General features: G+C 34.0%; 1 protein-coding gene across 2 annotated transcripts in view; it reads left to right on the forward strand.

Moving 5' to 3' along the window:
* Positions 1-22,767, forward strand: part of ARB2A (ARB2 cotranscriptional regulator A) — a gene marked incomplete at both ends in the record, with an annotated part of 418,987 nt that overhangs the window by 210,186 nt on the left and 186,034 nt on the right. For both annotated transcript variants that reach the window (XM_084234095.1, XM_084234096.1), the window contains one exon: positions 3,644-3,763. In XM_084234095.1, the coding sequence (XP_084090221.1) occupies positions 3,644-3,763 (120 nt within the window). The remainder of the gene's footprint in view (positions 1-3,643; positions 3,764-22,767) is intronic.

Raw genomic sequence — 22,767 nt, forward strand, 5'->3', positions numbered from 1 at the left:
AGGGGATAGAACTTGTGCTGCAGAGGCTGTGGACGGCTTCATTCCATCCCTCCCTTACCATTTACTCTGCTATCACCTGGAGTAATAGTATAATCTGTAGTGTTCCATATGGATTACTGAAGTGCTCTCTACCTTTGGACTTTGCCTAATCTGAGCTGTATTACCTATGAGATCCCAGACTAAATTCCATGATTGAGTTTTGTCTAGATTTTCAGACCATTAAGATATATAATCCAGATTTTCCTGGATCATAGGTCCCTGGAAATGGTGAGAAGGAAAACTAGAAAGATAGCTTTAGAGAAAATGTTCGCTCCTGAGTTCCCGTTATTTTGCTGGCAGTGGGAGCCATTTCAATAATGAATGTTTTGACAGGATATGGGTTGATCAGAGATGGGTTTTAGGAAACTGGTCTGGCAACAATGTAAACAGAAAGACTAGTTAGAATCTGTATTATATGTGGATGCAAAGTGAGGAAGAAATGGAAAGAATGGGCCAGATAGGATCTCAACAGTCTAAAAGAATTGCTGACTATGAGAAGAAAGCAAGGAGGGATTGCTTTCTTTCACTGAGGTCAGATATAAATGTGGATTTATAATGGACCAATACACTTGATGTCAAGAGAGTACATCAAGAAGAGAGAAAATAATACTCCTCACACTCTAGTACAGCTTTTATCTTTATGTGTTAGCAGCCTTATGAAATTGCAAATACATTAAAAGGCCAGGATGATTTCCACATGTAATTATCTTAGTTGATCAGCAGATCCCAGGAGATCATCTGGGATTTTCTGTTTTTTACATTATCCTTACACCTCCACTTCCAGCCCAGAGCCTAATGGGGGCAGAGTAATCTATGTCCTACATGTTTTCATTCTCATCATGTAGGAAAAAAAATATTTAGGGCCACCACAGATTGAAGATTGTTATTTCTGTCAACTGTAAAAGATAGAAACTCTGTTACCCCTCTGCCTGCTTTGTTTTCACATTTGTTTCATTTGAGATATAACTAGGGTGACCAGGTGGGTTTTCTCTGAACAGTCTCTCAATTTAGACCTGTTCTCCCAGTGCAGTTACTAATAATACCTTTCTTCACTTTCAAAAGTGCACAATAAATTGCACAGTAAACCCTATGGTTACTTTATATAATTGTACAGAGAAGAGCTAAATATATATTAGTTTAAAGAATAAATATAAAGAACACACTTGTGTGACTACCACCCTAGTCAAGAAATGAAACGCTGTCAGCCACTACAAATCTGCTTCCCAATCACCACTCTGTCTGTCTTCATTAGAGAGAACCACTATTCTGATGTATATGATAACCATTTTCCTACTTTTTAAACTTACAAAAACTAAGTTATCAAAGCCAAAAATTCCCTATAAAGATTTCCTTCCAGTTATTAACCTTTTTATTTCATATAATTTGTGCAGATAATTTGATGTTTATATTACTGAAAAATAGCTTTGAAAGTATATTTGTAATTTAGAATAGCTATGAGTTTGTAAGTAATCACCCTGAAAATAAATGTAATGCTTTCATATTTTATTTTTTACTTTAAATTCTTTGCTTCAAAAATTTGATAATTTAAGAAACAATTATAGTATAAACCATTCAGAACAATAGTGGGAACATATACAAGATGTTGTTGGAGGACATTACCTAGCCTTGGGGATGATAGAAGGGCCTTTCTAGAGAAGGTGATGTCTCATTTGAATACTGAAGATAAGTAGGAATTAATGCAGGTAAAGGTGGTTGGTGAAGTGAGGGAAGAGCACCAGGTCATATTCTAAACACAGGAAATAGCCCTGTGATGATAAAAGTATGGCACACTAAAGTTACTTCAAGTTGTCCCCTGCAGTTGAATCACTGCAAGTGTTATCTAAGGTCTCTCAGCAGGAAAAGGCTTTATTTTGTGTCAAGGTATTTTGCAGACCATGAGATAGAGTTCAAGAGAAGTAGAAGAAGAATGAAAGGCCTTAAATTTGAACCTGATTCTGAGGGCAATTAAAAAATTTTGAAGAGTTTCTAAGCAGGGAGTAACGTGTTGACATTATCATATTCATATTTTTGAAAGGCTGCTCGCACTACGGAACTAGAGAGCACAATAAAAATGGGCAATAGAGGCAGGGAAATTGTGCTGGCCACTGTTGGGGTCATCCATTTGTTGAGATGGCTTGAGCTAAGCCAGAGGAGATGAGATCAGAGAGAAGTGGATAAATTTAAGAAACAATTGAGGACAGACTCAACAGGATTTTAGTGATTATTTAGATATGGAATTTGAGGGAGAGAAAAAAATGCACTAAAATCTCAGCTGGAGATAAGGGGAACAATGTCAGTGACACGAGTTTGTTGGAGACACTTTTGGCAATGCCAAAACAGGTGAGTTTACAATATCTGAGACACCTCAAGGAGAAATGACCTTCTTAAGTAATTAGATATATTGGTCTGGAACTCTGGAGAAAAATTTAGGACAGAGAGAGATATCAGAGAACAGTGGCTATTAGGTAGCAAGTGATGCTATGCATATGGACCTTAAATGTGATATTACAAAATTTCTAAGATGGAAAATATGAATAAATTGTGTTCATTGTCTAATATATTGACATTCTTAAGATTTTAGTTTTTTGTTGTTAAACCTTCCAAGAAATGTTGGTACAAAACATTTTCATGATGTTTTGTTTTTTAGCAGTGTACTTTTTGATCAATATCATTTAGCTCTTGAATTGTTTTTTTTTTTTTTTAACATCCAGATTTTAGCTTTAAACACAGTATGTGTCGGCTATAGAAATAAATATAATAAAATAAAACTTTTGCAATTAAAGCAATGTGCATATATTTATTAGCGTTTGGCATGCTAGGAGAAATGAAAAAGGACCCTAGGTCTATATGTTTAGATTTCTTCTGGTTCTAAAAATAAGATCTGTTAGAAAATGATTTTAGAAAAAGTATATATGTATATATTTTTTATTTTTATGTTCCCCATACAATTGCAACCTCCTGATTTTAAACCCAAGCCCTCCTTTCCCCCACACCCCCTCCGCCAAGTGTGTCTCTAGTTCATAGTTGTTTGTTGATTTTGATTTTTTTCTTTCTTATAGTTTTTCTTTTTCCTGGTCCCTTATTTAGGTTTTCTAGATTCCTGTTATGAGTGAGACCATCCGGTATTTTTCTTAGAAAAAGTATATTTTTAATAATTCTAACAGAAAATATTTGTTATGCTTGTTATCAGCATACAGATACTTAAAATTTCATAAGTCAAGTAATTTATATGTATGTGTAATATAAATATTTTCAAATTTAAATGAGAAATATTACTGAATCTTTTCATTTGATCACTAATTTTCTGCTGTGCAAGTCTATTATATTTTGATATAATTCAATACCTCCTAAAATGTGTTTATTTTGAATAATTTTTTTCAGAAGATTATAGTTGCAATTAAGCTTAGCTTTAATTTACTAAAGTTTAATACTAATTTATTCTCCGATTTGAATTTTCAGTGCAGTTTTTCTTTTCTATTATTAGCTTGAATGTGATATAACCATCTTATTTCTTATGCTATGTAAGCAAGCATAAAATTTAATTTGACTAGTATGATAATAATTAGATATAGCACATAATATGTAATACTTGTTTTCTTTATAGGAAAATGGATCTCCTGAAGAACATGCAATCTATGTGTGGGACCATTTCATAGCCCATTCTGCAGCTGAAAGTGTATTTTTTGTTGCTCACAGCTATGGAGGACTTGCTTTTGTTGAGCTGGTAAGTGTACATTTATTTTTAATTCACAAACTCCTTACAGTTTTACTCCTTCCTCTCGCTTTTTCTTAATATCAGTACTATTTTGAATAAATAATTTTATATTTTTTAAAGTATACTTATTTTTTTGTGGTAGAGGTAACAAGAAAAATTTTGTCTGTCCCATTACTTTATATATTGCTTTTTTTTTCTACATTATAGCTCACTTTTATACATTGATGACATTTGTGTTACCTGTTTCATGTGTACATGATTGAAGATTATATTATCTGTAAAATGCTTAAAATTTCAGGAGACACTTTGGATATTTGGGAATAATTTGATAACCTGACTTTGTCTCTACAAATTAGTACTTGATCAGAAACTATGTAATTAATATTATAACTATCAAAAAGCCTTTATAAATCTGCTTCTAAGTAGAACTCATTGCTTGGCCATATAAATACTTGCATGTCAAAATAAATTGATTCTTAGAGATAAGATTATGTGTATGTGATGGTAAAAATTATCAATATATTGAACTTGTCTGTATAACACGCAACATTACAGTTACCACACTTTTTGCCAGTATGAATGGCTTGTGAGTAATAATCAGTAATAATTGTGTGCTGAAGAAAAATTTGTACCTTTCTGTCTGTAACCCTTATGTCTAAGCAAAGTATCAATGCTATAAGAAAATGATTCATTTGGTAAAAACATATTTTATAGTTTTAAATCCAAATAGTTATAAGTAGACATTTGAAGCAGAATAGTTATAAGTAGACATTTGAAGTTATAAGTAGACATTTGAAGTAGACATTTGAAGCAGACATCAAATTTATAAACTTCACTATGTATTTTTTTGTCATCAACATTAAATATATTTCCATGGCTTTTTCACTCCTATACCTTATTGCTTACCCACATCATTTAGAGATAAAACTCATGATAACACCTGGTGATTTTTTAGCCTACCTAAATTTACAAATGCTTATGATTTTATTAAGATCAATAAATAAGTTAAATTGTTCATTTCTTAAATAAATTTCACGTTTTGGAAATTATTTTCAAGTACCTTTAAACCTGATGAATTTATTTCAATGTTTTATACTTACGATAGTTCTTTAACACATTAATATGATATATTTTTTAAAATGTAAATGTTATTTTTCCAATAATTCTTTTAATCCCTGCTGATATAGATAACGGTATGCTCACACATATGCAGATTTATACCACATATATAAAACTTTTCTTTGTAAGTCATTAAACTACTAAAAATGTGAAATTTCATTTGACTCAAGAGTACCTGAAATGATATCGGAAACCCTGCAAAACTATTCAATTTTCTGTAAGATATAAATTCCCATTTTTTACCTTTCAGATAGTTTAGAAAAGCCTGTACATAAAATTTGGAATTTAACTGAATTTTGAACAGTTTTTCAAATGAACTCAAGATGCCAATGTAACAGATGACCAGTGTGTCAGTCCTATTTTGCCTGTCCTTCTTGTCACACACTGGTGGATATTTCTCTACTTTTGTTCCACTTTAATATAAAGCACACAGATGTTTCAGAACAAGACTTGACTTCTGACCTTGAGGCTATTAGGGTCAGGGTCCTCAGGGCCTGTGAAATTATCACAAGCTGAGCTAAAGTTTTTCTCCATCACAGGAAGTAACCAGTAAGTAAGAAGTTAAAAAGGAGCTTTGTCAGAGAGACAAGATGGTCTCAGTAAGGGTCAGCTTCTGTAGTCTGCTATCTCTGCAGGAGGTGCATGCATGGGAGGAGGAATATAATATAACCACTGGCACATCACATATCTGTCAGGCAATGCCAGCACTGAGAAGTCTATTTACTGTAATATACCTTGTTGAAGCTTTAAAATATTGATGATGATATATTTGCTAGTTTTTCTGAAGTAACTTTGATGGGGTTATGTAATAATATCATAAAGGTAGTGGCAACTGAAAAAAAAAAAAAAAGCAGTGCCTGATACAATAAAATGGATTTCCTCTAAAACAAACAACACTGTACACTGATACATTTTGCATAGTTTTTTACAAAGCTTGATTAATATTTTAAGATAGTTCTGTTTAACTTAATTTCAAAAGCATTCTTAAAAGACATCATAGTTAAACAAAAAGAATAAAATATTTTTAAACCTTTTGTTTTTACCTAAGTTTAAACAATATTCTTTTCTAGTCTCCATACTATTCTTAGGGGCAAAGTTGTGGCATTTAAAATATTGACAATACTCATTTTCTTAGGATTTTTCACATAAGTACAATATATGAAATTCTTTTATATGAATTCAAAATTTTAATAGTAACTTTACAAGAATGTGAATTGTGAATATCTTATATTATGGTTTACTTTTTTTCATTAATATGTTATACCATCAGACATTAAATCATTTGGATTTTGCTAATTTTAACTTTTAAAAAAATAGTTGTAAAGTTTTACTCCTAAAAAATTCAAAACACACACACACACACACACACACTGCTTATAAGAGCAGCCCTAGTTTGAATTCATGGAAGTTTGAATTCATGGAAGTTTTGTTTTTCTACCAGTTTGATACAGATTGACATTCTTTTAGGTTGTGGATTATCACAAAATCTTTTTTGAATGTGGCAAGTACAGTTTTACCAATAAATGCAATTACAGTGTTTATTGTCTGAAAACAGGTACTATTCAGGACCTATTCTAAAATTTGCCTTGCCATTTACTAAATTAAAATTGTGCATAATTGTATTTTAAAGTTGAATTTGCTGCCAATAATAGATATTTGAAAATAAATTACTTTTAAATGTAGAGCATAAAAACAAAAAGTTGTACAGCTTTCATATTTTGCTAATTGTTGTTTTTGAAAACTGAGAACATAATTTATGATTATACCCTATCTTAAACTGTTAGATTTCTCCTAAAGAATACATTATAATTAGAGATTAGTTTTCAAAACCAGTGGTCATTTTATGATAGTAAATCTTGGAACTTGATTGGGTCTAACCTCACAAAAACAGTGTATATATGTACCATTACTATAATAAGAAGAAAAAGTGATGCTAAAAATTTACCTTCCTCTGCTTTTATTTTCATAACATCCCAAATTTCCAACTCTCTAAACTTCCTTGATCCTAGTGAAAATAGATGTTGATAAAACAGCTACGGTAGCAACTCAGCAATGAAAGGCAGAAAGGAAAAACTATTTACTTTATGAAATAATAATAAATTTTTTAAAGTAATGTGCCTATGCTGTTATATTTTGTATGTTTAAACTAATGCTAGTATATAGTTACAGCTACTAAACAATCATTTATGAAGCTTTAAATTTGTCTTAGAAACTGTTATACATGATAGAGTAAGTAGTTATAATCAGAATATGTTTATCAAATTCATTCAAAAATACATGTAATCTACAAATAATATAGTTTGCTTTTACCTTATATTAGTTGCTAAAAATTCTAGCTCATTTTTTGGAAATTATCATTAAAAAACAATCAGTTCTCAGGTTTTTTCATCATCTCTTTTACCAGTCACTTAGATAAAGTGATTCCATATTTACAGAGTTGATCATTTCAGACTGCTTTGCTCTTGTCTTTCTAGGTGATGGTCAAATAAAATAATCTTTCTAGGTGATGGCAAAACAAAGTAATCTTAGCCTTTTCTTTTATTTGGAAATAAGTTAGCCTTACTTGACAAGGCCCAGTTTCCAGTCTTAGCCCTCCTACTTACCTTCCCTATTTGCAATACTCAGTAAGTCAATGTGTATTCAGATTTCTTTCCTTGGTCAAAATGAGTGTTGATATTTTTTGTAAAATACATTAAACACTTTTAGTAAATACATTTTTTATTTTACCAAATAATCCAAGCTGATATAAAGTTGGTATTTTTCTTATTACTTTTATTTACTTTTGTTATTATTTGTGCATTCATAGGCACCATCAAAAATATCACTTAGAAATGTGTGAAAACTGCTTCTTTAGAAAGTGTATCTCTACCCACTTTTGATTTTGGCTCTCCATGCTTGTCAGCACTTGATTGGCACCTCACTTGCATGTGAATTAAGGAATGAAGGGAACTCTCTTTTCCTGCCATTGTCTCATGCCTGGCTCCCTACCCTCCAGGCAGTCTAAGCTGACCTTCAGCAGCTGATAGAGGACTAGTTTTTGGACTTAGCTTGTGTAAGGACACTCAACCTCAGTCTAGTCTAGGTTGATATTTTAAAATTGCCTAGAGCATGATTTGGATATACACAGAAGAGTAAATGAAATGGGACTAAAAGAATTAGTTTTTACCTTTAGTGATATCAGCTAATTGTGACTTTAAAGAAGCATTATTTACATTTTGTCTATAAAGAGCAAAGTAGATTAGACATTGGTAGGATTCTTGCTTAGTGTGATCAGTAGAAAGAGGTAAAAGTTGGGCTTCTGGAAATCAGGAATTGAGAAAAGTTAAAATAAGGAATAATAAACACAAAATACTGAGCCGTAATATGAAAATAATTTGGGTCAAGGCCCTTTTTTTCTTAATAAAATTTGTATTGATTTACCATTGGTTTATAATGCTATATAAGTTTCAGGTGTACAGCTTTGCACATTGATATATGTTCATATCAGACAGCACCTACCACCATAGTTCTAGTGCAGAAGCACTTCTTAAAAACCTATTTTCTTCTTTTTTGGGGGGAGAGAGGAGGTTGGTGATGGTATATTATTATTGTGTTGTAAGTGTCCTTTATATGTCATGGATTACAGTCTAAAAACCTATTTTAAAACATAGGTAATTTAGTGAAAATAAATGACCTTTTGCTCTGTCTTGCATTTTTTAATGACTTTTTTTAATTAAGGCAACACAGGTTTACAGCACTGCACATGACTCAAAATTACAGGATCCCACCATTTCTGCTATATGTTACCAAAGTATACCCATCACCAAGGCACCTGTGGTCCTTCACCATAGTCCATTGTACCCTTCCTCATTTCTTTCCACTCTTACCTTCTTCTCAGTTTTATAGTCAGAGGCTTTTTGGAGAGGGCAGGGGGCTTTGGGGGACCTTTGGTATTGTCTAATTTTTTTTATTTCTCTATATTCCATGTATGAATGAAACAATTCAGTATCTGTCTTTCTCCTTCTGGCTTATTTCACTTTGCATAATCCTCTCCACTTCCATTCATGTTGCCAGAAATGTCAAGAGTTCATCTTTTTTTTAATATCTGAGTAGAATTCCATATTATATATATATTCCACATCTTCTTAATCCACTTATCTGTCATTGGGCGCTTATTTTGCTTCCTTAACTTGGCATTGTAAATAGGGCTGCACTGAACATAGCAGTGGTAATATATGCTTTAGAATTAGTGTTTATGACTTACTGTTCCTGGACCCTTCAATGTGGATCATTCTTGGAGTGACTAAGTATCTCATTGTGGTTTTGATTTGCATTTCCCTGAGAATAAGTCATGATGAGCATTATTTCATGTGCCTGTTGGCTATCTATACATCTTCTTAGAAGAAGTGCCTATTATGTTTTTTCTACCCATTTTTTGATTGGGTTACTTGTTTTCATTTTGTGGAGTTATGTGAGTTCTTTGTAGGTCTTGTATCTCAGCCCCTTGTCAGATGTGATCTGCAAATATTTTCTCCCATACAAGAAGCACCATTTCATTTTGATAGCTTCTTTCACTGTGCAGAAATGTTTTCATTTGATGTAGTTTCATATGTTTATTTTTGCTTTTGTTTCAGTTGCATTAGGCATCCAGTCCCCAAATATATCATGAGGCCAGTGTCATAGAATCTGTTTTCTTAACTGTATTTATTCATCCATCTATCTATCTATCTATCTATCTATCTATCTATCTATCTATCTATCTATCTATCTATCTTAAAGATATATTTATGCATACAAGAGCTGGGGTACAGGCCAGAGATACAAGAGGTGAGAGGACTCACCAGAGACAGAATGGGGAAAAGAACAGGCAGACTGACTGAAATACACTGCTGAGGGAAGCAGCGGGCAAGACAGGAGAGGTCTGCTGCGCCATGTGGGTTTCTCCCTGGCGGGCCAGGCATTTAACTCATGCTGCAGAGGCTGTGGATTGCTTCATATGCAGTGCTTAACCCCTTGCGCCACTAGGGAGGCCCAGTTTTCTTACCTGTATTTAATGGCTTTGGGTCTCACATACAAATCTTTCATCCATTTTGAGTAAATTTTTGTATATGGTATGGGACAGTGGTTTAGTTTCTTTTGACTGTTCAGTTTTCCCAACATCTTTTGAAATGTCTTTCCTTTTTCCAATGTATACTCTCAGCTCTTTGATCATAGATTAACTGTGTGGGTTTATTTATAGGTCCTCAAATCTATTCTGCCATTTGGTGAACCTGTTTTTACTATAAAAGCATCCCGTTTGAGGGCCTCCCTGGTAGCTCACCAGCCACTGTGGTATGAATTCAATCCCTGACCAGGAAGCTAACCCACATGGCACAGCAGATCTCTCCTGTCTCACCTGCTGCTCCCTTGAGCAGTGTATTTCAGTAAGATCCACCCGTCTGCTCCCCACTGTGTGTCTGGTGAATCCTCTCTCTACCCACCAGCTGCACCTCTGGCCTGCACCCCTGTTCTTATATGCATAAATAAATAAAAATAAATCTTAAAAAACACACAGAAAAACCCAAAAGCATACTGTTTTGATTACTTTAGCTTTGTAGTTTAGTTTGAAGTATAGGAGTGATATACTTCTAACTTTCCTCTTTTTTTGTAGTGATTGCTTTGGCTGTTTGGGGTCTTTTGTGGTTCAATTTAAATTTCAGTGATATTTGTTCCATTTCTTTGAAGAATTCCATTGCAACTCTAGTGGGAATTGCATTGAATATTTATATTGCTTTCAGTAAAATGGACATTTTAACAATGTTCATTCTTCCAGCCAATGAGGAAGGAATATCTTTCCATTTCTTTGTGTCTTTTTCTATTTCTTTTCACAAAACCTTATGTTCTTAATTGTGCAGTTCCTTTGTTAAGTTTATTCCTATGTATTTAATACTTTTTGATGCATTAGTAAAGAGGGTGTTCTCTTGATTTTTCTCTCTTCTAGTTCATTGTTAACATATAATAACAAAAGTAATTGATTTTTGTGGATTGATTTTGTAACCTGCTACTTTACTGTTCTGATTTATTGTTTGTAATAGATTTTCAGTACAGTTCTTAGTGATATATCATCCGCAAATAATGATAATTTTAGTTCTTCTTTCCGAGTTTTGAGTCCTTTTATATCTTTCTCTTGCTTGATTACTCAGATTAGTACTCCCAGTATTATGTTGAATAGTAGTGGTGAAAGTGGACATATATGTCTTGCACCTGATCTTAGAGAAAAACCTTTCAGTTTTTCATCATTGAGTATGATTTTAAACATAGGTTTGTCATATATGACTTTTATCATGTTCATATATATTCCTTCTGCCATTTTTGGTCAGGTTTTTTAAATCATAAATAGATGTTAAATATTATCAAATATTTTCCCAGTATATATTGATATTATTACATGATTTTTATTTTTCCTTTTTTTGTGTGGTGAATTACATTGGTCAATTTTCAGGTGTTAAACCAGTTCATCAGTTCTTTTAACTTCTTTATCATGGTGATTTTGTACTCTATATCTGATAGGAATATAAAATCTTCCATGTCTTTGTGGATGGATTCTGGTAGGTTGTTCTTTCCCATAAGATGTCAAAGCACTATGTTGTTGTACTGTTCTCTTCCATACTTTTTTTAAGTGACTGTAGCATAAACTACATTTTACAAAGTAAGAGATTTGCATTACTTCCAGCAGATAGTTCTGTGTATATATTTTTTAAATATTTTTCCAGTTTTATGTGACTTTACATCTTTGGTCTTTCTGGTCTTCTGTAGTTCCAGAGACCTGCATTGCAGATGTAGTAGTCTGCAGGGGTCTAGATGCTGATGGGAGTAGGGGCAAGGGGCTGGCTCTTGCCTGTGGCACTGCCAGTATCCATCTCCTGTGTTCCTGACATGAGTTTCTGTAGAATGTACCTTGTCAATGAGCTCCTCAAGGTCAGTACCAGTCCCAACAGGTGGGTGTAGGAGGACACAGCCCAGGGCGCTATCCTTGTTTCTTTTACTGGAGATCAGGCCTGATGAGAGCACCCCAACTCTTTCTTCCTCACATTTATCCCCTCAGTCAGTGTTGTATATCTTCCACTCCACTGTGCTCTTCTATCCCCAGAAATGCCGTGCAGATAGCTGAGCCATGTTTTTTAAGGCAACCTTCCATCCAGGACTTCTAGCCAAGCATTTCTTTCTACCCACTTCCTGTTTAATGAATAATGTCCCTTCTTCAGTGTCCCTTCTGATACTGTCCATGCTGATCTCCAGTGTCCAAGAGGTGCTCCAGTTTTTGACCAAGCCACAAGATCCTCTGGGTGTAGTGAATTACTTTTCAGTTTATTGCCCCAGAACAAAGCAAGGAATCTCCTCTGATGCCATCTTTAATTAAATTCCCTCTACTCATATAACTAGAATTTGATTTGACTATGTACATGATACAAGTAGCATAGCATGTTAATGTACAGAATGATTCCAACTTTTATGGAACCCCTATCGTAATTCTTTAATTATTTTATAAGAAAGCTGTGTAGTTTTTCTTACCATTTTGTAATGTCCTTAAAGAGAGAAACCAGAAGTTAAATTATTTTTATCTCATCTACTCAGTTTTATTTCTTGCCATGCATATATTAGATACCACTTCTTGATTGATTTTAATAACATTAATTTTAGGAGTTATTGCAAGATGGTCTTTACCAATGTATAGTAGTAGGAGTGATGAGGAAGAAACACACATCAAAGATATTAAGGAGACAGATTCTCCATGGGTTTAGCAACACTGTACTTGGAAAACTAAGGAGAGAGAGTGAGTTAGTGTATCTTCCCCATACAAACATAAGGAAATGTATATGATGGTAATCCAAGCATGACAGGTAAGAGTAATTAACAGTAATAATCATGCATATTTTTGGAAAATGTTTTCATACACTGGATGTTTCATAATTATGGTTAATAGAATAAATGAGATATCAAATCAGAGTTATATATATATACAGGTATGATTTGTTAATTAGCTCCACAGGCATTTCCTATGCATTTAGGTTTGATTTTTCTCTTTATTACCTAGTCAATAAATTTTAATAAGTGTCGGTAGGTCCCCTATTTAAAGGAGTGACTGAATTTGTTCATTTTTAAGTCCTCTCCTCTTGCCCTATAACCAGTCAGCACATTTTGTCATTTTTTTTTCCTCTGAAATTTTGGTCATGTCTTTTCCTCTTTATGCCTACTGTTAATTTCATAATTTCACAGAATGTATCACTGCACTCTTCTACCTCTTTTTACTCTCCATTGAGATATAACACACTATGGTTAAACATCCCTCTTTCCATGCTATTCCAGAATCACATTGATTCCCTATAATCTGTTCTTTCACTTTAAGATCCTCTGTGAAATTTGACTCTTTTTATAGCTGTATTTTTACCAATAGAAACTTTCAGTTCTAGTCTAATTTCCTTATTGCCATTGTTCCATCTCACCGTACCTCTATTTCCAGTCTCCAAGGCCATTGTAATAGAAGAACACATTTTTTGGAAAAATATGCCTGGGTTTGAATCATGTTGTGATGGCTACAAATTATGATAACTTCCATCAAATCACTTATGTGTGTCCTCTTCTATATGTCCCTACCTTATAGCAAAGCTTGAGTATTAAATTATACAATTCCCAGTTATTAGAAATCAGTGTTGAATGTGAATCCATATGCCCACAGAGTATGCTCATTCTCATTTTTACTAATGCCCTTGCCCCTTCTCAAGTGAAAAAATTTCTCTCCTCACTTGATTTTTCATTAAGTATTTTCAATTAATTTCCCCTTTTTTACTGTAGTATTTCATTATTTCACAATTTAAAACCTTAGTGCACACTAATAAATTTTGTCATTGTTATCTTTTATCTCTATAATTTTATCAATATTGCTTTTATTCCCCCTACCTCAAACTTTGGAATTATATACATTACAACAGCAGGAACTAATCATCTGCACAACTGATCGACTGCTGTATCTAGAAATTAAGTATTAACAATAACACTTTAATTAAACCTATTCTTCCTAACCTCCATTTGAATATTGGCTAATTTGGGAACTCTGCCTAATCAATTCTTTTACTTTAGATACTACCCTTTTTTCTCCTGGTGTTAGTCTCTTATAATCTCCCCTCTGCTGCTGCCTCCGACCCTCAGGCTAAATGAGAAGATTGCTTCTCTATGACTCACTCTTCTAAGGGCGGTTTTCTCAAACTAAGTTACAATTGCATCCTCACAATGTTACATGGCAGGATATGGAGTAAATCTAGGATACATTCCATTTCATCCCTAATCATGAGGTTAGCATTGTTTTTTTTAATTTAATAATTAACTTGCTTTTTCATTTTTCCATTTTTAATGTTTTAATTTTTTTTTAGATTGGTTTTTTTATAATAAATTTTATTTTTATATTCCCCATACAATTGCAACCCCCCCATTCTGACCCCAATCCCTCCCCTCCCGCCCCCCACCCCCCAAAAAGTGTCTCTGGTTCATAGTTTTTTGTTGATTTTGATTTTCACTTTCTTATAGTTATTCATTTTCCTGGTCCCTTATTTAAGTTTTCTAGATTCCTGCTATGAGTGAGACCATCAGTATTTTTCTTTTTGGCTTATTTCGCTGAGCATGATCCTTTCCAGTGCCATCCATGTTGCTGCAAATTGCATGTGTTTATCTTTTTTTGAATGCTGAGTAATATTCCATGGTATATATGTACCACATCTTCTTGATCCAGTCATCTATTTTTGGGCATTTGGGTTGTTTCCAAAGCTTAGCTATAGTAAACAGTGCTGCTATAAACATAGGTGTGCAGGTGCTCTTTGGAATTGATGTTTCTGTGTCCTTTGGGTAAATACCTAGGAGTGGAATTGCTGGATCATATGGTAGCTCTATGTTTAGTAGGTCAAGAAATCTCCACACAGCTCTCCATAGGGGTTGGACCAGTTTGCACTCCCACCAACAGTGGAGGAGAGTTCCTTTTTCTCCACAACCTCGCCAACATTTGTTGTTGCTAGTTTTTTTAATATGTGCCATTCTCACTGGTGTAAGATGGTATCTCATTGTAGTTTTGATTTGCATTTCCCTGACAAGTGATGTTGAACATTTTTTCATATGCCTGTTGGCCATTTGCATTTCCTCTACAGAGAAGTTTCTTTTTAGCTCTTCTGCCCATTTTTTGACTGGATTATTTTCTTTGTTGTTGTTGAGTCTCATCAGCTCTTTGCAGATTTTTGTGATCAGTCCTTTATCATTAGTGTTGGGTGCAAAAATGTTCTCCGAGTCAGTGGGGTTTGTCTTTGTTTTTGTTATTGTCTCTTTTGCTGTGCAGAAGCTCTTTAATTTGATGTAGTCCCAGCTGTTTATCTTTGCCTTCACTATCACTGCTTTGGGTGATGTATCTGTAAAGATGTCTTTGATGTGCAAATCACGTAATGTTTCGCCTATATTTCCTTCTATATATTTTATGGTTTCAGGTCTTATGTCTAGTTCTTTAATCCATTTTGAGTTGATTTTTGTGTATGGTGTGAGGTAGTGGTCAAGCTTCATTCTTTTGCATGTAGCAACCCAGTTTTCCCAGCACCATTTATTGAACAAACTTTCTTTGCTCCAATGCATAGTCTTTGCTCCTTTGTTAAAGATTAGTTGACCATAAATCTGTGGGTTTATTTCTGGATTTTCTATTCGATTCCATTGGTCTGTATGTCTGTTCTTGTTCCAATACCATGCAGTTTTGATGATTATGGCTTTGTAGTATCGTTTGAAGTCTGGGAGTGTGATGCCTCCATTCCTTCCTTTCTTTTTCAGGAGAGCTTTGGCTATTCGGGGTTTTTTGTGATTCCATATGAATTTCATCAATAATTGTTCTATTTCTTTGAAGAATGACATTGAAATTATGATTGGAATAGCACTGAATCTGTATATTGCTTTTGGTAGGATGGCCATTTTAATAATGTTTATTCTTCCAATCCATGAGCAGGGGATGTCTTTCCATTTCTTTGTGTCTTCTTCTATTTCTTTTAACAGTGTTTTATAGTTTTCTTTGTATAGGTCCTTTACCTCTTTTTTTAGATTTATTCCCAAGGATTTGATTTTTTTTGTTTTGATAGTAAAAGGGATTTTTTTTTTATTTCTTCTTCTTCAGATTTATTGTTGGTGTATAGGAAGGCTACTGATTTTTGCGTGTTGATTTTGTATCCTGCCACTTTACTGAACTGATTGATGAGTTGAATTAGTTTTTCTGTGGAGTTTTTGGGGTTCTCTATGTATATTATCATATCATCTGCAAATAGTGATAGTTTGACTGCTTCTTTTCCTATTTGGATTCCTTGTATGTCTTTCTCTTGTCTTATTGCTCTGGCTAGGACTTCCAGTTTTATATTGAAAAGCAGTGGTGAGAGTGGGCATCATTGTCTTGTTCCAGATCTTAATGGAATTGCTTTCAGCTTTTCACCATTGAGAATGATACTGGCTGTTGGCTTGTCATAGATGGCCTTTATGATGTTGAGGTATGTTCCTGTGTCCCAAGAATTTCAAGGGCTTTTATCATGAATGGGTGTTGCACTTTGTCGAAAGCTTTCTCAGCATCTATTGATATTATTATATGGTTTTTATATTTCTTTTTGTTGATGTGTTGGATAACGTTGATTGATTTCCGGATGTTAAACCATCCTTGTGTCCCTGGAACGAATCCTACTTGGTCGTGGTGAATTATCTTATGGATACATTGTTGGATTCGGATAGCTAAAATTTTGTTGAGGATTTTTGCATCAGTGTTCATTAGGGAGATTGGCCTGTAGTTTTCCTTTTTTGTGTTGTCCTTGTTCGGTTTTGGTATTAGTGTAATGTTGGCTTCATAGAACGTGTTTGGTATTGTCTCTTCCTTCTCAATTTTTTGGAAGAGTTTGTGAAGGATAGGCACCAATTCATCTCTGAGTGTTTGGTAGAATTCGTTTGTAAATCCATCAGGTCCTGGGCTTTTGTTTTTGGGGAGGTTTTTGATTACCATTTCAATTTCGCTGTTTGTAATTGGTCTGTTTAGGTGTTCTATTTCTTCTTTATCTAGCTTTGGGTGATTGTAGAGTTGTAGGAATTTGTCTATCTCCTCTAGATTGTTGAACTTGTTTCCATACAACTCTTCATAGTAGTTACTGGTTATTCTTTTTATTTCTGCTGTGTCCGTTGTGATTTCTCCTCTTTCATTTATGATCCTGTTTATTTGTGCTTTCTCCCTTTTTTCCTTTGTGAGCCTGGCTAGGGGTTTGTCTATTTTATTGATTTTTTCGAAGAACCAGCTCTTGGTTTCATTAATCTTTTGGATTGTTTATTTAGTTTCAATTTCATTTATTTCTGCTTTGGTTTTTGTTATTTCTTTTCTTCTACTGGTTTTGGGGTTTTTTTGTTGTTCTTTTTCTAGATCTTTGAGCTTCGAGATTAGGTTGTTTCTTTGAATTCTTTCTTGTTTCTTGATGTGAGCTTCTATTGCTATATATTTTCCTCTTATTACTGCTTTTGCTGCGTCCCATACATTTAGGATATTGGTGTCCTCCTTGTCATTCAATTCAAAGAATTTTTTAATTTCCTCTTTGATCTCCTCATTAGTCCAGTGATCTTCCAGTAGTGTGGTTTTTAGTCTCCATGAGGTAGGAAACTTCCTTGCCTTCTTTTTATGGTTTATTTCTAGCTTGATGCCTTCATGGTCAGAAAAGATGGTTGGTATGATTTCAATCTTGGTGTATCTGTTGATGTTTGTCTTGTGCCCCAGTATGTGATCAATCCTAGAGAATGATCCGTGTGCGCTTGAGAAAAATGTGTACTCCGTTTTTTGGGGGTTTAGTGTTCTATAGATGTCTGTTAAGCCCAAATGCTCTAGGTCCTTATTTAGAGCTTTAGTTTCTTTACTTATTTTTTGTCTTGTTGATCTATCCATTGTTGATAGTGGTGTGTTGAATTCTCCCACTACATATGTGTTTTCTCTGATGTCTGTTTTCAGAGATGACAACAGTTGTCTGATATATTTTGGTGCTCCTTCGTTTGGTGAGTATATGTTAATTAGTGTTATTTCTTCTTGAAGTATTGTCCCTTTGATCATAATGTAGTGACCGCTGGGATCCCTTTTTATTTTTTTGAGTTTGAAATCTGTTTTATCTGATATAAGTATAGCTGTTCCTGCTGTCTTTTTTGGTCCATTTGCTTGTAGGATTGTTTTCCATCCTTTAACTTTGAGTCTATTTTTATCTTTTGTAGCTAAATGTGTTTCCTGGAGACAGCAAAAGGTTGGGTTTTGTTTCTTAATCCAGGCTGCAACTCTGTGTCTTTTTTATTGAAAAGTTTAGTCCATTTACATTTAGGGCTAATATTGATATGTTAGCATCTGTATTTGCCATTGTGTTTGTCTTTCCTTTGATTTTATTTATTCTTTTAATATCTTTTTTTTTTTTCCTTGCCTTCTTTCGTTGTTATTCGTCCCTCTGAGGTTCTGGCTTTAGGATTCCTTGTAGTATTTTTTGGAGTGGGGGTTTATTGGTAATGAAGTTCCATAGTTTCTGTTTGTCTGGGAAGGTCCTTATTCTTTCTTCATAGAGGAAGGAAAGCTTTGCGGGATAGAGTATTCTTGGTTGACATCTGTTTTCTTGGAGTCTGTTGACTATGTCCTTCCACTCTCTCCTTGCCCGTAGTGTTTCTTCAGAGAAGTCTGATGTCAGCCTGATTGGTTTTCCTTTGAATGTTATTTGTTTCTTCCCTCTTGTCAGCTTCATTATTTTTTCCTTGTCCTGGATTCTTGGGAGTTTCACTATTATGTGTCTTGCTGTATTTTTCCTTTCGTCATGGAAGTTTGGTGTTCTTCTTGCTTCTTGTATATCAATTTTCAGCTCCTTCTTCACATTTGGGAAGTTCTCTTCAATTATCTCCTGGAATATTTTCTCTGTTCCTACATCTCTCTCCTCTCCTTTTGGTATTCCTATAACTCTTATATTTCCATTCCTCATGGTGTCAGATATTTCCCGAAGTCTTTCTTCGTTCTTTTTCCTTCGTACTTCTCTTTCCCTTTCTGTTTTGGTTCTTTTTATTTCTGTGTCTTCAAGAGAACTTATTCATTCTTCCCATTTCATCTATTCTGCTTTCATTGCTTTTCCCAGAATTCTTTAGTTCTTCCATTAGTTCTTTGATCTCCTGCATTTCTTTTACTTCCCTCTTTAGGGACTCAATTTCATTCTTCTGATCGTTGATTATTTTTCCCTTATCATTGTTTTCCTTTATGAGTTCTGTCATTTTTTTAATCATGGCAATTTTCAATTCTCTTTCTGGAAGGCTCAGAAGTTCTTCCAAGTTACTGTCGTTGCAATCTGGGGGCTGGTTAGATTGTTTTGTTTTTTTTTTTAAGATTTTTTATTTATTTATTTACACAAGCACTGGGTACAGTCAGAAGTGCAGGAGGGTGAGAGAATTCACCAGAGCCAGAGTGGGGAACAGAACAGGCAGACTGATGAATATACACTGCTGAGGGGAGCAGCAGGCGGCAGGAGAGGTCTGTCACGCCATGTGGGACCCTCGCCAGTGGCCGGGGATCGAACCAGCGCTACAGAGGCTGTGGGTAGCTTCGCAGCCCAGTGCTCAACCGCTACACCACCAGGGGAGGCCCTGTTTTAAAATTTTTAAGACATAATTATGTTTATTGAGATAGACAATATTTGTTGAGTTTTATTGAGATAGGTTTTATATACCATGAAATTTATCCTTTAAAGTGTACAATTCAATAACTTATTGTACAACCATCACTACTGTCTAACTGTAGAAATTTTTCATCATTCCCGAAGAAACTCCATATGCATTAGACTTCACTCCCCATACTTATGGTCCCATCAGCAATCTGTAAACTTTAAATTTCTCTGCAACCTCATCAATACATGCTATTGTCTGTCTTCTTTTAGGTATCCTAATGGAGATGGGCTGGCATTTCATTGTGTTGATTTATATTTCTCTATTGCCTAATGATTTTAGCATCTTTTTATGTGCTTATTGACCATTGATATATTTTCTTTGGATAAATCTATTAAAATCCTTTGCCATTTTTAATTGTGTTGCCATTTTACTGTTGAGTTGTACAAGGTCCTCATGTATTCTGGATACAAGTTCCATTATCAGTTACATAATTTGGAAATATATTCTTCCATTCTGTGTGTTATTTTTCCACTCCCAGTGATGTTCTTAGAAGTACAGACTTTTTTTAAATTTCGTCATTGCAAGTTATTACTTCTAGTTTATTGTCACTAGAGTTCATTTCTGTACATTGTATGAATTGAGGTTCAACTTAATTCTTTTGAATATGAATTTTCAGTTGTCCCAGCCTTTACTTCTTGTCCTTTAATTTGTGTTAGCATGTTTGTCTGTAAATAGTAGGGTCTGTTTCTGGACTGTCAATTCTATTCCATTGATATATATGCCTGTCCTCATACCAGTACCATAATATCTTAATCACTATAGCTTTTGTAGTAAATATTGAAATTGAGATATGTGAATCTTCCAACATTATTGTTCTTTTTGAATTTTCTTTTGGCTATTCTAGGTCCCTTACATTTCATATGAATTTTAGGATCGGTCAGTGAATTTCTTCAAAAAAAAAAAAGACTGGGTGTTCATTGGTATTAAGTCTATAGTATGTTTGTGGAGTACTGCCATCTTAATAATATTAAATTTTTAATTCATGAGCCTGGACTTTCATTTCATTTATTTAGATCTTTCATAAATATTTTGTTGTTTTCAGTATACAAATCTTACAATTCTTTTGTTAAATGTACTCTCAAGTAGTTTTTTTGATGCAATTCTAAACAAATATTTTTCTTAATTTTATTTTTGGATTGTTCATTGCTAGTTTATATAGAAATTTCAGTTGATTTTTGTATGTTGATCTTGTGCTCCATAATACTATGTTGGTTCTAATTATTTTTTGGTTAATTTCTCAGAATTATCTGTGGTGATCACATAATCTGTAAATAAAAATAGTCTTAGTTCTTCCTGTCCAATCTGAATGTCTTTTTTTTTTCTAATTACCCCATCCAGTGTAATAAAGAATAGAAGTAGCTAGAGTAGACATTCTTGTGTTAGCATCTTAAGGGGAAAAAATTCATTGTTTTGTGATTTAAGTGTGATGTTACATGTAATTATTCGCATTCTTGATAGGCTTAATGAGGACCTAGTTTGTGCCTATATGTTTATATGTCTCAATGACACCAAAATAGGGTTGTTCAGAAGGGTGAAGTGGAGAAAAATTACCCTAATCTTTAATATGGGTCTTTTTACAGAATAAAAGATGTATATTACTCCATTGGAATTACCTTTGGAGGTTTTTTTCAATATCCACATAGAAGGACTGCATTTAGGTTTTATTACCTGGGACCTATAAAGCTGAGAGATTGGGCATTTTATCTCTTGATTAAACAAAGACTACCTGGAAAACATTGTCTGGTAAAATTAGCACAGTAACATGTTAAAGAGAACCCAGAGAAATTGACATATTAATTTGTTAGATATAAATCTCTCTATAAGAAATATTTCTTTTTCCACTGCTTTTATAAAAGATCTTAATGAGAGATTTTGTGTTTTACTGCAGCTATAAGAGCATGATTGACTATTGTAAGTCTTTCACAAGAGGTATTGTAGCACAACACATTTGGATTAATAATGGGGCTATTTTTACTGTTCTTGCAGACTTATGATGATCACTCAATGTAAGCACTCTCCCAAATAAGATCCCCAACCAGTGTAACTTCTCTGATTTGATATGACAAATTGAAAAGAGCTCTTAGAGGATGAGAAAATTTGCCATCAAAACCATTTAACTTCTTCCTTAGAAGTTAGACCTCAATACTTATTAAATAATTTACTCAAATTAATTTACAAGAGCTGGGTAGACTCATATAGAACCATAATAGATCCATGTTAAAGAAAACTTGACATAATAAGGATGGAAGCCAAATCTGGACAAAGGTTTCACTACTGGAGTTCAGTTAGGTTCAGAAAGAGCTAATTTATTCAGTTGGACAGATTGACTTTAGACCGAGAAGTGAGCCATTACTAGGTGGGCATGATAAGCTCAGGTTTGAAGTAGGAGATAATAGTGTAGTGGCAGAAACAGCAAACCTAGGTATTGGTGATAACTGCAAAAGCAAAAGGAACATAATAGTGGGTTCCAAGACTTCCTCTTCTTCCTGACCAAGCCCTACCTACCTCACTGCCTTACAGGGGAAGAAGAAACAACAACCAAAAAGAACAGAATCCAGCAATGGGACAAGGACAAAATAAGATTTAAGGCTTCAGTCATTGGCTGGGGAGGTTAGAAATGAAATCCTTTCTTGAGAAAATAAGGGCTTACAGCAGCAGGCAAAAAAATCACTGTAAAGTGATAAAGCAGACATCCAGTTTATGTGACTTGGATCAGAATGGGCGATAGGAAAATACAGTGTTCTAATATCATTTAAATACCCAGGACTTTTCCTTGGTATCTGGGTTACAGTTTTCTATAGCAATAAAGGAGTTGGAGTACAAAGAGCTATCATTTCCTTCTTTTACGGTTCTGAGATGACCACACTATAGGTCTAAAACTTTCTTTTGGCCCAGAGAAGCAAATTTATATACTTTTAATTCTCCTGATCTTAACTTTTAGAATTGTAGACTTTCAGTCCCTACATATGTATGTCATTTCTCTCTTGCCTCATTTTTTTAAACTACAGGTTTTTGACACCTTTTCATGAATTTAGATCACCTTTGAATGAATTTAGATCACAATAAAGCCCCCTGGACTGCAGAAGTTTGACTATATAGAAATGTTTCTTAAAATTAAGATTGAATATTACACCCTCAAAACAAGAAATGATTTAGAAAGCTGATCT

Source organism: Talpa europaea, assembly GCF_964194135.1.
Source record: "Talpa europaea genome assembly, chromosome: 5".
Lineage (NCBI taxonomy): Eukaryota > Metazoa > Chordata > Mammalia > Eulipotyphla > Talpidae > Talpa > Talpa europaea.